This window comes from Sturnira hondurensis, unplaced genomic scaffold, assembly GCF_014824575.4.
Source record: "Sturnira hondurensis isolate 20B ecotype Veracruz unplaced genomic scaffold, ASM1482457v3 Scaffold0013515, whole genome shotgun sequence".
NCBI lineage: Eukaryota > Metazoa > Chordata > Mammalia > Chiroptera > Phyllostomidae > Sturnira > Sturnira hondurensis.
Genome location: NW_028086146.1, coordinates 6,464,911 through 6,481,436, shown reverse-complemented (window position 1 = coordinate 6,481,436; position 16,526 = coordinate 6,464,911). Strand labels below are relative to the sequence as shown.

At 39.5% G+C, this 16,526-nt stretch overlaps 1 protein-coding gene across 2 annotated transcripts in view; it reads left to right on the top strand.

The window, feature by feature from the left end:
• CARM1 (coactivator associated arginine methyltransferase 1) overlaps positions 1 to 16,526 on the top strand; it is a 228,072-nt gene that overhangs the window by 174,223 nt on the left and 37,323 nt on the right. For both annotated transcript variants that reach the window (XM_037061748.1, XM_037061749.1), the window contains exons 6-7: positions 4,488 to 4,665; positions 10,643 to 10,733. In XM_037061748.1, coding sequence (XP_036917643.1) covers positions 4,488 to 4,665; positions 10,643 to 10,733 — 269 coding nt within the window. The remainder of the gene's footprint in view (positions 1 to 4,487; positions 4,666 to 10,642; positions 10,734 to 16,526) is intronic.

Here is a 16,526-nt window from a genome sequence, read left to right as displayed (position 1 = left end):
TGTGTGTTGGCCACAGTCTTACAGCTAATAAGTAGAGGACTCATGACCAGCACCTAAGTCTTTTTTTTTTAATTTTTAAAGACTTCATTTATTCATTTTTTAAATTACTTTATTATTGTTCATTATAGTTGTCTGCATTTTCCCTCCACCACTCCCCCACATCCCAGCCAATCCCACTTCCCTCACTTGCTTCCACCCTCTTCCTTGGTTTTGTTAATGTGTCCTTCCTGAAAAGCCTTCTCCCCATTGTCCTCTCCCCTCTCCCCTCTGGCTATTGTTAGAGTGTTCTTAATTTCAATGTCTCTGGTTATATTTTGTTTGCTTTTTTCTTTTGTTGATTATGTTCCAGTTAAAGGTGAGATCATATGGTATTTGTTCCTCGCTGCCTGGCTTATTTCACTTAGCATAATGTTCTTTGGTTCCATCCATGCTGTCGCAAAGGGTAGGAGCTCCTTCTTTCTCTTTGCTGCATAGAATTCTATTGTGCAAATGTACCATAGTTTTTTGATCCACTCCTTTACCGATGGGCACTTAGGTTGCTTCCAGCACTTGGCTATTGTAAATTATGCTGCTATGAACACAATTGGGGTGCATAGGTTTTTTTGGATTGGTGTATCAGGCCAAGTCTTTTACCTCCAAACAATTGCTATTTTCACTGTTTTGAGATAAAATACAATTAAATGTTATATTGTCTAGTACAGCCTCTAAAACTGATTAAGCTTCCATACTGAACAGGCATAAATAAACAATGTGTATTTAATGCACATAACTCATTGAAAAACCTCCAAAATGAGATGAGAATGGCAGGGTACCAGGTGGAATTACGCTGATCTATGTTGGAAGTTACTGTGGTAGGAAAAGGATGACTTCTACTGCTGTTGCTACCACCTAAAGTGTGTGCATGTGTGGGCGTTTGTGTGTATTTTAAGCAACCGATGACAAGTGATAGGACTATTAAAACAGGCTTTTGAAACCCAGTGTAATAACAAGAAAGCAGGATCAAAACAAGAATAGATGTGATAGTTTACCTGTGCCTTGATGGTATCTGGAAAGAAGAGACTTTACTCGGAATCTCTCTCTATCCTCAACTCCCTCTCTCCTGAAGGCCTAGATCACACAGTAAAAATCTGTGTAACAGTGAATATGGTGGGCACTGGAGCCTTCTGCAGGAAGGGCCTTTTATAGCACCTGGAGGGACATACTGAAGTTCATGTTGTCCTGGAAAGGAGAGTTCTACTGCATTTCAGTTTTGGAAGAAAGGTGTATGAAGTGACATAAATGATCTGCACTGAGAATGTTATAAACCAAAGATGAAGAGAGGCAGCAAGGCTAACTCAAAAAATATTACATGTTGATATCTGGAATTAGGTGCTCTTGTGTCTTCAAGCTCTTTTTGGTTGAGTTTATATCCTGTTTTCAGCTGTCCTTGTCAAGAAATTGTATTCAAACCTAGGATTGCCAAATAACTATTTTAATTGCTTCCTCCAGGTTGATCTGTAGGAGATAAATAAATGCTCAATTTTAAAAAGCCCTGCAAAGTATTCAAATAAGTGTGGATGTGTTTGATTTAACCATGTCAACTGGTCTAAAGCATATTACAGAGAAAAATATTATTCTATATTAATTAATTAATATAGAATTGCAAAATATTATATATTTTTTAAACAGGGGTACACTAAAATGTCTGCTAGAAAATATACCTTGCCTTCATCTGGATTATGAGAATACAAGTGATTTTTATTTTCATATTTTTCTCATCTACATTTCTTTTTTTAGTGAGTAATATTTTTCATAAAAATAACATGACAACAATTATAATGTTAATACTTAGCCCTTAATAAGCTTTATCTTGTGTTAGCTTCATGCAAGCCTATGAAGTAGGCACTACTGTTACTATTTTTATTATGTAAATGCTATTTTTAAATTCCTGATTTGAAGCTATTAGGAACCAGACAAGTTGGTGCAGGCAGAGAGGAAAAAGTGGAAATGAGTCATATCTGAAAGGCAGAAATAAGAAAACATAGTAACTAATTGTCTAAGGGGAAACAACCACGTGTGCCTCCAGGATATTGAGGATTAATTATAGTATTAGTGACAAAAACAGAATCAAGGAAGTCTAAGTTTATATAAAGATTCAAATGACATTTAGAGAAATAGTTAGTTTTCAAGAAGGACCTGAGTTTGGCCCTTTACTTGTCCATATTGAGGAGATGAGAATCACATTGTTACAAATGTTTGGCCTCAGCTCAGGTGAGAGAGGAACCTAAATACATCGTGTGGACAGTCATCCACGTGGAGCTGTACTCTGAACCACGGAGGTGAACGGACTCTCCTGAGAAGAGGATGCACAGAGAAAAGCAGGACACTAAAGGCTTTGACCTTCAGGTCCTGTCTCTATATAACCCCATGAAGTTGACTAACGGTTGGAATGATATGTGGAATGACAATAGAATGGAATTCTGAGTCCTTGTGCAAGGATGACATTTTTGGATAGTTTCCTTAGAGACTACTTGATTTCTTGTTGTTTTTTTTTTTAATATTTTATTTATTTATTTTTAGAGGGGAAGGGAAGGAGAGAGGAAGAGAAACACCAATGTATGGTTACCTCTTGTGTATCCCCTGCTGGGAATTGGCCCCTTCGGGGAACTGGCCTGCAACCCAGGCACGTGCCCTGACTGGGAATCGAACTGCGATCATCTGGTTCGCAGGCCCGCGCTCAATCCACTGAGCTACACCAGCCAAGGCTGATTTCTTGTTTTAAAAGTAAAAGTAGAAAAGACATTTAAGAAGCATATAGGGTGAAACACCAATCCAAAAGAACCTATGTACCAATGTTCATAGCAGCACAATTTACAATAGCCAAGTGCTGGAAGCAACCTAGGTGCCCATCAGTAAATGAATAGATCCAAAACCTATATAGGTACATTTGCACAATGGAATTCTATGCAGCAGAAAGAAAGAAGGAGCTCCTACCTTTTGCAACAGCATGGATGGAACTGGAAAGCATTATGCTGAGTGAAATAAGCCAGGCAGTGAAAGACAAATACCATATGACCTCACCTTTAACAGGAACCTCAACAACAAAACAAACAAGCAAGCAAAATATAACCAAAGACACTGAAATAGAGAACAGGCTGACAGGGACCAGAGGGGAGGGGGGAGGGAATTTCAGGGGAAAAGGGGAAGAAGGGTTTACAGGAACAAGTATAAAGGATACGTGGACAAATACTAAGGGGGGTGGAAATGGGAGGGAGGTGGGGAGCAGTTGGGGGGGTGGGCTGGGATGGGAGTAAAAGACAGAAAACTGTACTTGAACAATAATTAAAATAATTTTTTTAAAAAGTAAAAAAAAGATAAGCGTATAGGGCACATGGTGGTGAGCAGCACCCTAGAAGATAGAATTTGTGGTGAGAGATACTCTAGCTATGTGAGGAAGTGGTCAGAAATTGAGAATGAAAGTGTGATAAATTTATGGTACACTGTATTTAGGATGAGGGAAGGGATCAAGTTAGGAAAATACAAAATGGAAGGTCTCAGACTGTGTATAAATACAATGAGTAAAGATGTAAAAGTCTTAGGGTCTCAGAGAACCCCAACTTAACAAGGAATGTGCTGTATATTATGCTGGTATATGTAGGATGTTTACTAGGAAACATTTCACGCACTAGAAAGACATAAATGTCATAATGCAATTACCTTGTCATGTTTTGCACTAAGAAGACCTATATTAGAAAATAATAAATACATTTCTTTTCAAGGCCCCTCTTTTCAGTGAGTTCAAAGTTATTCAATAAAGCAGAGGACATCAAAGAAAAATGACTACGTAACTGTAAAATGTACTTCTAAAGACAGGTTAATGCACATGGTATTATTTTTGGAATCAAAAGATTAAGGGATAATTTAATGAGGATCAAGATCATTAACTAGGGCAAGGTTATTGTACAGAACTTTTTGGCATCTTTATTGCAGGCAGAAAAATGGAAAATAAGCTGAAACCATCAGTAAAGAGCAATCTCCCCAAAAGTACCTGTAGGTATACAAGGTGGGGAAAATATAGCTTTACAGGTGTGAGTACAAAAAACACAGTTTATTCCTGTATTATTATTTATTAATTATTATTTATTTGTCTTACAAGTGTAAATCTAGTTTTGCCCCCGGTGTGTATATGCAGACACAGATCACACATATTCACACATATAAACATACAGTATTTCTAGGAAAGTACGGAAAGGTATACATCAAATTATTAATAGTTAGTATTTGTATGTGGTACAATTACAGCTGCTTTTACTTGCCCCATATCTGAGTCTTCTAATTTATCTATATTAAACATGAAATACTTGTGCAGTAGGAAGAAAACTGTTTACAGTGTTTACAGGAACAGATGCATCACTTCTCTCATCCCTATGACACGGTCGGCCCCTTACCTACAGAACTCACAGATTCTATATGGTAAGAGTAGCAGTACTCTCTTTTATCTTTTTCAGATGTTAGTGAAAAATAATCACCTTTCAGACAAGATCATTGTTCTGCCAGGGAAGATTGAAGAAATCTCACTTCCTGAGACTGTGGATGTGATTATTTCTGAGCCAATGGGATACATGCTATTCAATGAAAGGATGCTGGAGAGTTACCTTCATTCCAAAAAATGGCTGAAAGCGGATGGTGAGTTGTCCGATCCTGGTTTAGAAAACAAGCTAATGTTTTGAAATTTGCAATCTTTTCCCTTCATGTTGAATTATTGACAGAAAGGGGGAGAGAACATTTCTGCTATACCAATTCTTTGAGTTTCTTGTCTTATTCCATAATGGATGAGATAGTCTCCAACCATAAAGAGATGATGGTGCCTTGACCAGTGTGGCTCAGCTGGTGGGGCAGCATCCCACAAAGAGAAAGGTTGCTAGTTCGGTTCCCGGTCAGGGCACGTGACCAGGTTGCAGGGTCAGGCCCTGGCTGGAGTATATATGATCAGTGTTTCTCTCTCACATGGACATTTCTTTCCCTCTCTTTCTCTCTCTCTAAAAGTGAATAAAGTAAAATCTTAAAAGACATGGTGGCAATGTGCGGAACAGTGTTCAACGTTGTATGAGCACCAGTTCTGAGTTAGGTGTTTTTGTCCTGGTTCTATTACTCCCCTCCTCAAGGAACCTGGCCTCATATTTGACCTTTTGACTTTGATTTTCTCATCTATAATGTTAAAAATAAATCTCTAAATTCCTCTCAGATGTTGGCCCTTCTACAGTGTCATAGACTCTGGGATTTGGTAGTTATTTCTGACTTACCCTTTTTCTACTCTTTGTCTTTTTCCCTATGATCATTGAATATAATCAAGATAAAAATATAAAGTCTAATAATTTTTGTGCTTACCAATTGTCTGCATGTGCTAGGCAATTTGCATGAATTATTTTATGAAAACCTTACAAAGTGTGAAAGACAGAGGTTTTTAACTTTTTCGAAGAGTTATTGCTGAGGTTCTACATGATTTTACATTCCTTCCCTAGGGGACATTTGACAACATCTGGAGACATTTTGGGTTTCACAACTGGGGGGAGGGGGTTTTACCAGCACCTAGTGGGAAAAGCCAGGGGGATGCTGCTAAACATCCTTCAATGCACAAGACAGCCTCTATGCTTCAAAGAAGTATCCAGTGTAAACTGTGAGTAATGCCAAGACTGAGACCTAAAAAGACCTGGCACAGTGAGGGAAGCAACTTAGCAAGGACACACCTTTAATAAGTGACATAAAGACCCATATGTGTGCTGTCTGCAAAAGACTCACTTCAGATTGAAAGACACACACAGACAATATAAAGGATGGGAAGATAGTTCATGAATATGGAAACAAACAAATAAACAAATAAACAAACAAAATCTGGAATAGCAATACTTACACCAGACAAAATAGACTTTAAAACAAAAATCATATTACAAGAGACAAAGAAGGACCCAGCAATTCTATTTTTGGGAATTTACCCAAAGAAACCCAAAATACTAAATTGAAAAGACATATATCCTTATGTTCATTGCAGTGTCATTTACTATAGCCAAGGTATGGAAACAACCTAAGTGCCCACCAGTAGATGAGTGGATAAAGAAATGGTGCATCTATACAATGGAATATGACTCAGCCATAGGAAAAAAATGATGAAATCTTGCCATCTGCAAAAACACAGAGGGACCCAGAGGGTACTGTGCTGAGTGAAATAAGTCAGACAAAGGAAGACAAATGCCATATGATTTCACTTATATGTGAAATCTATAAAGCAAAATAAATGAACAAGCATAACAGAAGCAGACTCATAGACACAGAGAACATTTTGACATTGCCAGATGGGAGGGGGTTAAAGGATGGGTGAAAAAGATAAAGGGATTAAGAAGTGTGAATTGTACTTACAGAATAGTCATGGGGGTGTAGAGCACAGCGTAGGGAATATAGTGAGTAATGTAGTGCAAACTCCATTCTCGAACTTAACTCATTCCAGAAAATTGTTTGAGAAGTGATTTGTTTGAAAACTGAATCACCGTTATGTGCTTGTTACCTGTGAGACCTGTGACTGATCACACAGATATCAGCATGAAAGGGTTTTTGGTAGAGAATTGAGAACTGAAGTGAACTAGTTGGTGGAGACCCCAATTGTTTGAGAACCCAGATGTTCAAGAACTGAGGTTTAAGAACTAGATTTATTGAGATGGTAACTTAGTGAGTTATATAATGTCTAATCACTAAGTTGCATACCTGAAACTAATATCATATTGTATGTCAACTGTAACTGAAAAAAAATCATTGGAAGTCAAAAAGCAACAGAACAGCAATTTGACCCCAGGTCGGTCTGGCCCACACCCCACCCTCACAGCTCCTCTGCATGCACTGACTTCCTGCTCTTCACCAGAGGGAGTGGGCAGATTCTAACAACTTGTGTTTTTCAGTTAAGGTGTAGAAGGTAACTAGCCAATCTTAACAGTTTTCTCTCTCATGAGAATCACAGCCTCCTACCATATTGTGTTTACTGTAAGTTACCAGTGTTGTGGCACCCTACCTGGGCATCCAATGAAGATAAAAAAAGGAAATAAAAGTGCAGTTCATATTCAACCAAGTGACACAGTATCTGATTATCAATAAACTTCGAGACTCATCTATAATTTCGTACATGTTTTCAAATTTTAGGGATTCAGAAATATGCGCTGAAAAACCTGATGTCAACAATAAACAAACAAACTTAGGCAAAGTACACCGAATGGCAAGAACTTCATTGGTGCCCCTGTTGCAGAGCAGTCTGGGATGACCCTAGAAGCCTTGTGTTCAAGCAATAAAACTGAACTGTGGGAAATGAAGGGAAGGAGCAAGGCTGCTTAGATTCCCTCCTCAGTGCCCCTCAGGAAGAATTTTTATACTTTTTCTGGAATTTTTCTAATGGTGAGGTGCCCTAATGGTGCGATTTTGCACCTAGTTAATTAGCGTGCATCTGGTTGAGCCTGTCTAAGTGGCATATTTCCTCAGATGACTGAAATGGATATGAAATTTTATATTGGGCTATGTATCTTTAACTAGACAAGTAGAAATAAATACTGATTTTATCAGCTTTCTACCCTGTGCACTCCTGAGGGAAGGATGATTGATTTTCCTTCTAATTATTTTTATTTTCCATTGAACGAAGACATAGTTTACAATATCCAATGGTAATAAAAGGCTTATAATGAAAAAACAGGAACCCTCTGTCTCATCTCCTCCTATCCTGAGACTGCTCCCCGAAGGCTATCCCTTTGAACTCTGTTCTGTTTTTTCTATTATTTACCTGTATGTTTCCATATAAAGTTATCCTATTGCTATTCTTGTCATTCTGTGGTCGAGGAGTTAGCTTTCTTACATAGCGGCTCTCTCCCTTCTTGACACACCCTCCCTGCCCCCAGTCCTCTCGATAAATTTATACAGGCCCTCAATCCCTTATCCTAACCCTTGGGGCCAAATATGTTTCAGAATTCAGAAGCTGGAGGACTTTAGAAAGGCCACACACTCATATACCATGTATTATGTAACATCTCCAGTTGCATACAAGGCAACACTTCATAATGAGCCACATTATATGTATTTCTGCAACAAAAATATGATTATGGACCTCGAGTAAGGTAAATAGGAAGTATAAATAGACTAGCACCAGTTCAGGTCAGGTTTTGTCATCAGATGATGTTGCAAACTTAAAAAAAAAAATCTGTTGCTTTACGGAGCAGAGCTTTTTAGGTTTCAGAATTTCAGAATTTAAAGAAATATGTGTCAGGATGGGCGGGGTAGGACAAAATGGTGGCTGAACTACAACCCAAAATGGCGGCTGACGTCAAATCAGAAAGCTGAAAGGACTGGCTTTGCCAAAATGGATATCCGCATAGCAACCTGAGCCCGAGGAAAGCCACCAATGACATATTGCCACTTTGTTCAAAGGGGACCAATCCCTAGCTCCCACGAAGAGAGCCAACCAAAATAATACCCCACCACATTCCCTGCGTGGGCTCGACTTCCCTGGCTCTACTCTGGGGACCGGAGGAGAACGTCACCCAGGTGCACAAACCCCAATTACGCTCTATACTGCCTAACTTTGTGGCTGATTGGCATTTCTTCCTCGATGGAGTCTAAGAAAACCTTTCAATATGGACCTAGATTATTATTTGGTTAAATTCATAATCAATGTTTATTATGAAAATATATTGTTCAGTGCTGAATCAGGTAGTATAATATGTACATATTATCATCTATTTTCTCATGAAATCTTTTGCTTTTTCTGGAGTTAATTGTCTTGTTTTTTCATTAGCTTAGTTTTCTATATACGCATGACTAATTTTTTCTGTGTTCCAACGGGTTGCACAGGTCCTATCAGTATTTAGTCCACGGCAGCCTTCCTCCTCTGATCTGCTCTTCTCCACTAGTCCTGTTACATGGCTACCACAGTTTGCCTCTCTCTCCCTTCCTGTGTCTCCCTCTTTCTTGGTTCACACCATCACTTCAGCGAAGAATATTCTCTAACAGGTGCTGGAGAAAGGAAGCTTGAGAAGTTACTTTTTATTGAGTCCATGGATTATCATATTGCTGGGTAGAGTATTTTAAATTAAACACAGTTTTTACTCAGTATTTTTAAGACATCTTTTTCTGGTTTTTGGTTTCTAATATTGCTATTGAGAAGTCCAATGCCATCCTGACTCCTGATGCTTTAAAATGACATGGTTTTTTTCCTGTGGACATTTTTAGTATCTTGTCTTCGTTTCTAATCTCCTTCGTGTAAAACTTTGTAAATTTTTGTGATGGACATGTAGTGAATATGTTGAATCAAAAGACATTTCCTTTAACTTTTGGAATATTGTTTTATATTTTGCCTTTGATGATTTCCTCTTCTCCATTTTACTTACTATCTTTGAATCCCTATTAGACTTAGGCTCAGAACATCCTTCTCTGAAGCTTCCCAAGTTTACCCAAATAGTGACACTTACTACTTTTTTAAGGTTTTGTAATATCCTTCCATCTTGAAATTGAAAAATCACCAAGCAGTCATTATTGTTTTGACATTGACATATGAGATTTAGATTGTGACATATAAGTGAACTTATAATCATGCTTTCTCTGTGACTACTGCTGAAAATACCCTAAATAAAACAATCGGTCCTATTTTAATAGGCTTTGAGTTAAAGTTCAGGGCCACTGACTACTGACTGAGATTCCATGCCTGGATTTTGTCCTTTCACTTTTTAGCTCTGAAATCGTGGCTGAGGCACTCAAGTATCCCTGTTCCTTATTTTTTCTCTTTTACAAAGTAGGTATAAATAATAGAACCCACTTTATATTGTTATGAGGACTAAATGAATTAGTACATAGAAAACTCAGGAAAAAAGCTCATGGCAAAGGTAACAAAATCAAGAAATTTTGTGGAGTTATTACTTTTTACTTTAATTAGTTTCTTAGGCAATCCTCATTTCTGAAATAGGGTTAATAGTTTATCTGTCTTTAATGTACAGTTTAATAATGACAATGAAAAAGGGTCTCCCTAAAATGACAAGAATAATAACGTGGATCACCCAGCCGGCGAAGGAATCTGCCTTTGCCCGGTGACTGGAGATGTCAGGAATGAAACACAAGTGTGGGTGTACCAGTGTGGAGGGTGCCAAGCCTGTGTGTGAGCACAGATTCTGATTGTGCTTAAAAAGAGAGGCAGTATGATTATACGTGGACAGGTCTGAGAAGGAAAATAATAATGTGATAGAATGGTGAAATGTTGATTATTTTCAAAGCCAAGTTGTTTTTACAATAAGTAAGAGAAAAATTAATAGATAAAGGAAGTGCCCGGGATTTCAAGCAGAGGACATACAGGAAACAAAAAAGCCAATAGCTGGGAGGGCGCATATGCCAGGTCGAATCTCACCTGGGACTCCCCGGGCTTTTATCATCACAAAGTTTTGGGACTAGCTTTGGTGTCCTTTTATATCCACTCCGATCTCCTGCCTAATTTTTGTATCCTTGCTGTGAGGAAAAATTGTATTTCAGCCTGTTGTGTGATAACCGAAATAGGTGAAAGAATGGAACTGGTCAAGTGGTGGGTAAGTGGACTGTTGAATCAGAAGGCAGTGGGAGTCACCCTTTGGGTCTGTTGTCTTTTGCTCATCAGGACTGATGTTCCCGACATTCAGCGACATCCACTTGGCCCCCTTTTCTGATGACCAGCTCTACATGGAACACTACTCCAGAGCCAACTTTTGGTAATACTCTTTCTTATTTTCCTTTTCCTTCAGAGTAAAACAGAGTTCCTAAAATGACTGGCATTTGAAATGGTATTTGGCAGCGGGGAAGGGCTGTTCTCTGTACTGTAGAATGTTTAGCAGCATCTGTGGTCTGTACCATCAGCACCTTCCCCACAATGTGACAACCAAAATGTGCCCAGACATTGCCAAATGTCCCCTTCGGAGCAAAATCCCTCCGCACTGAGAACTAGAATGGACAAACCAGGGTACTGCTTAGGCAGCATCAGATGCCCGAAGACCGCCCGCCCTGAGGCCAGCATGACAGCACCTTCCCCTGTTCGCTATACCTTCCTTTCCACTTCTCCGCATCCAGTTCTTCAGCTCAGGGCTATGGCTTCTGTTACAACTTGCCTTTGTCAGAGAACGTATCACTCAGTATACCTCAGTGTAAATGAGCAGATCAAAAATGTTTGGGAGTTTTTCTAATTGACTGTCGGCTTTTGGGCAGTTCACTGCACCCTCTGAGATTTGGTTTTTCATTTGTAAAATGAGAACTAAGACAAAACCCCTGCCTGTTCTAAATGGCATTCCTTCTGGAATTCTTTTTCTTTTTTTGGCTCTTTATTTTTTTTAATTTTTAATTTTTAATTGTTTTTCATGTAAGGTTGCCTCCATTTTCCCCCACCCCCTACCCATCCCCCGCCACCCCACCCACCCCCACCTCCCACCCTCAATCCTTTGGCTCGAATCCACCTTTGGCTTTGTCCATGGGTCCTTTATACATGTTCCCTGATGGTCCTTCCCCTACTTTACCCCATTTTCCTCCTCCCCCCTCCCCTCTGGTTAATGTCAGTTTGTTCTTTATTCCAATATCTCTGTTTTTTATTTTGCCTTCTTGTTTGTTTTGTTATCAGTTTCTGCTTGTAGGTGAGATCATATGGTATTTGTCTTTCACTGCTGGGCTTATTTCACTTAGCATAATATTCTCCAGTTCCATCCATGCTGTTGTGAAGGGTAGGAGTTCCTTCTTTCTTTCTGCTGAGTAGTATTCCATTGTCTAAATGTACCATAGTTTTTTGATCCGTTCATTTACTGATGGGCACTTAGGTTGTTTCCAGCACTTGGCTACTGTAAATTGTGCTGCTATGAACATTAGGGTACATGGATTCTTTTGAATTGGTGTTTCACGACTTTTAGGGTATAATCCCAGCAGGGGAGTTGCTGGGTCAAAAGGCATTCTTCTGAATGCCTGATATCTGGTTTTTATAAGGAAAAGGAAGAAGAATGATGATATTGGACCCATGGGAGGGAGAAACAGAACAGATATCATCCTCGTGGGAATGATGCGTATGAAGGAGGGAGCACAGGTCTCAGGTCTCTGCGGGCAGATGGATGAGCGTGGATGCTAAAATGTACCCTCTCAGCTCTAGCTGAGGTATGCAGAACCCCTCCCACAGAGATAGCCAAGGTCCACTTCCCATGTTTTCTCTTTGTAATTCTATCCTTTGGTGAAGGGGAAGCAAACAGGAGGTGCTTTGGTTTCCTGGATTACAGAATTCTATGAGGGTCAAAGGGCTAAGACTTTTGTTTTTCTTATAGCATTCTGTGGCTTCTGCTCAATCTGTAATTCTGAAACTTTACACCAGAGACTTTCCAGTGGAGGTGAATGGCCTGTTGGTGTGTGGAGACCATTCACACACCAACTGTGGCACAGAGATCGGGGAGACCTTAGTTATGATTATTGTCCTGTAAGGTCATGCCTGCCCTAAATGTTAAACATAAACATAAATGTTTATGTTTTAAATGTGACCTGATTCAGTGGAGAAGTTGGAGGCTTAGGGATTCAGATAAAAGAGTGGACTGGGCTAGTGGCAGGGGTTGGTTGCCTGGGCATTAATGGCCTGTAAGGCCTTCCAGCCATGCCATCTGTGGGCAGCTTACTACCTTGAGACTATTAATGATCACTGTGGACTGGCTAGGCCTCCCATCAGCATGCAGATATGCTGCTATTTATTCTATCTAAAAAGAAAATAAAAACAAAGCTATTTTTGTATCTCACTCCCCCAGTCAGCCACCACCCAACTCTCTAAACCCCTTTGCAGCAAAATTCCTGAGAGGGGTTCTCTGTACTCAAACACCTCCAACTGCCGCCTCCAGTGTCTCTCAAGACATTCCACGAAAATCATTCTTATCAAGGGCACCAGTACCCTGACCTCCACTTGCTCAATCCAGTGATCAACATTCACTCCTCAACCTACGTAACCTACCAGCATTTGAGCAGAATTTGAAACAGTATTTGCTCCATGTTCTTTTGATTTATCTTCTGCCTCACTGGTCACTTTCTCAACCCTCCTGTGGTTGTTACTTGTCTCCTTAACCTCTGGTGTTGGAGTTCCCCGGATGCAGTGTCTGGACCTCTTCTCTGTCTGTGGTTACTGCCTGGTGAGTTCACCCATTCCCAAAGTTCACATACCGTCTGTATACTGATGATGCCCAAGTGTATCTCTCTAACTCAGACATGTCCAGAGAACTCCAAATTTTCCTGTGGCCAACTTCCTTCTGTAAATCTCCCCTTGGGGAGACTTACCATGTTCAAATCTCAACTCCCAACCTCCCCCACACCCACCCCAAACCTGCTCCACTCACAGTCTTTCCACCTCCGTTGCTGGCAAGTTTGTCCTCCCAGGCACCAGGGCCCCGAACCTTGAAGGCCTCTCCTTTGTACCTGATACATCAAGAAATTGTTTGTCCTACTTTCGAACTATCTCCAGAACCTGACCAATTCTCAAAATATTTGCTGTTCTCTCTTGACCCCAACACTATTATCTAATCTCAGTCATTGAGACAGCTCCTTAATCCGTCTTTCCCAACGTTTCCAAAACCTTCCAGTGGGTGTGACCCAGTCTGCCTCTTCCTTTCTTACTGCCATGTTCAATCAGCTCCATCCATACAGGTTTCCTCCTGCTCCCCAGACATGCTCCCACCTCATGGCCTTTGCATTTGCTGACCTTTCCATCTGGAATACTTTTCCCTCAATATTCACATGGCTACTTCCTTCACCTCCATAAAGTCTTTGTTAAATGCCACCTTCTTAATAACACTTACCCTGACCACCTGATTCAAAATGCCAACCACCCCACTTCCAATCTCACATTTTCTGTTTTTTTTTCTCTCTAGCACTTATCACCTCCTAAGAGATATGTAATTTTTTATTTATCATTGTTTATTTTTGTATCCCTCCTGATGGAATGTCAGCAGGTACAAGAGCCAGAATCCTATCAGTTTTCACTGCCTCCTCAGCACCCAGAACAGAGCCTCCCACATGGTCAGCCTTCAATAAATGTGTATTTATTGAATGAGTAAAATTTCAGTAATTTCAAGCAAATGTAGAAATAATTACTATTAAAATTTTAACTGACATATTTTGAATTTTTCTGTTTTTTTATACCATACATTAGAATCATACCCTACAAAAATTAGAATCATACCATAAATACCATTTTAGAGCTTTTCTTTTTTTTCTTATTTTGACAATACCTTGTTGACATTTTCTCATATCTTTTAGATATTCTTTTGTTGAGGAGCATATTTTATGCCTCTCTCATAATTTACTGACTCAAGCTCTAGTGTTTGATGTTAAATTACTTTCATTACTATTTTAATCCCATAAATTCTATAAGAAACAATACTAAGGTATTGTTTCTACATTCTACAAGAATATAGAACTTTATAGAACTCTATATCCTAATTTCTATAAGAAGCAATGCTATAAAGTAAGTTTCTTATTATGGAAATCTTGGTGTGCATTCTGATTATTTCTTTACAATAAATTGCTAGACACAGAATCACTGGACCAAAAGGTGTGAAGAAGGAACTTTAAAAAATTGTTCTTATATATTGCCAAATTGCCCTGTGGAAAAGTTTTACCAATTAACACTTCTACCAGTGGTATATGAGAATGTCTGCTGAGTCTTGCCCATACGGGATATGTTTTATTTTTTTTAAATGCCAGTTTGATTTGCAGAAAAATGGTGGCCAGTTTATTTTTAATCTGTACTTCTTTGATAGCTGGTGCATTTGAATTATTTTATTTTTAGTCAATAAACACAAAAATATTTTTAAAAACATATCGTTATCAAAATTGACAGTCTTTGCTTTCTTCTTAATTTGCTCGCCTCTCTAGAGCAGCTTTTGCATTAGACTCCTGGCATGTGGACCTTTTGTTGCATTGATCCAGGGAACAGGTGGTGAAAGCTTGCATAATTTCTGTTAGAAGAAGCAAAGAAGTAGAAATGCTGGCTGAGAGGAAGGAGGGGGATAAAGAAAAGAAAAGAAAAGGAGTGAGTTTGGGTATATTCTGAGGGAGTGAGCTGAGAGACTGAAGAACAATTAACAGGCTACATAAATAACATCCTCAGATATTCGGGTGTAATCCGTTTTCAGTCCTCCCCTGCCTTTCCTACCAGCAACACTGGACACCATTGGCTCTTCTCTCCTGGCGCCTAAACCTGGTTGTCCTTCTTCCATCCTGGCCCCACCTTCTCAGTCTCCTCCCCCTACGGTCCAGATCTCTAACACTGGACTGACTCCACGTTAGTTCTCTGATGGCTTCCTCTTTCTGTCTACACTCACTTCCTGACTGATCTCATTCAGTCTCCTGGCTGTCAATATTGTCTGTAGGCTGACAACTCCCAGAGTTAGAACTCCAGCCCAGATCTCTCCCTGGAAACATGCACTGTAGATGTCCATCTGGCTGTTAACAAGTCTGCTTGGATGTCTGTCGGATATTTTAAATTTAACATGTCCAAAGGCAATCTGCTGATCTTCATCACCACCCCCTGCCCACCCCTGCAAAATAAAACAAGCAAAACTAAAAACACTGCTTCTGTGACAGTCTTGCAGTAGTCTCCCAGCTCATTTCTTCTTTTCAAACAACTGAAATGATCTTAATGATGCACAGTTCAGGCCATATTCTTCTTCAGCTCAAAACTCTCCAGCGGCTTCTCATTACTGTGCATGCAGAGTGAAAGCTGAAGTTCTGAGAATGGATGCTAAGACTCTGCGTGGTCTAGTACCCCTGCGACCCCTCTGACATCGTCTCCTGCTACTTGCTGTTATTCTCTCTACTTGGCCTGGGTGGCTGGTCTCCTTGCCTCCTCTTGAACATGCCTGGTCTGCTCCCACCTCAGTGCCATTCCCCCTGCCCGACGGGCCCGTGGCTGCTCTCTGTTCCTCCAGGTCTTAGCTCACATCTTATCTTCCCAGGGAGATTGTCTGGCAATCAAAAATTGTCATCTCCTGCAAACTCTCATCCCACTTCTCACTTCATTCTCCTCAATAGCACTTGTTGTGATCTTACATGTTATATGTTTTTACTTAGTTTATTTATTGTCTGTCTCCCCCAAGAGATGATGCATTCCAAAAAAGTGGCTGTTTAGTTTACTGCTCTGTCCCCGCTATCTAACGTAGCTAATAGTAGTTGTTCAATACATTATTGTTACCTAGAAGGTAAATATATTGATTTATAAGAATTCTATGTACATTAAGGATATTAAGACTTGTATTTTCTTGAAAACTTTTAATTTGCCTTGTAATATGCTTTGTAATGGTTTTTGCCACAAAAGAAGTGAAAGTTTTTTACATAGTTAGATCTCCCTATATTTTCTTTTATACTTTCTTTTTTACCCCTTTATTTGGGAAGGGGCTTTCCTACTCTGAGTCTGGTATTAATTTCCTTCTGCTTCTTTCATGTTTCACTTTTTCCATTTAACATTTCAAAATTTACATTCAACTCTAAAATTCATTTTATTT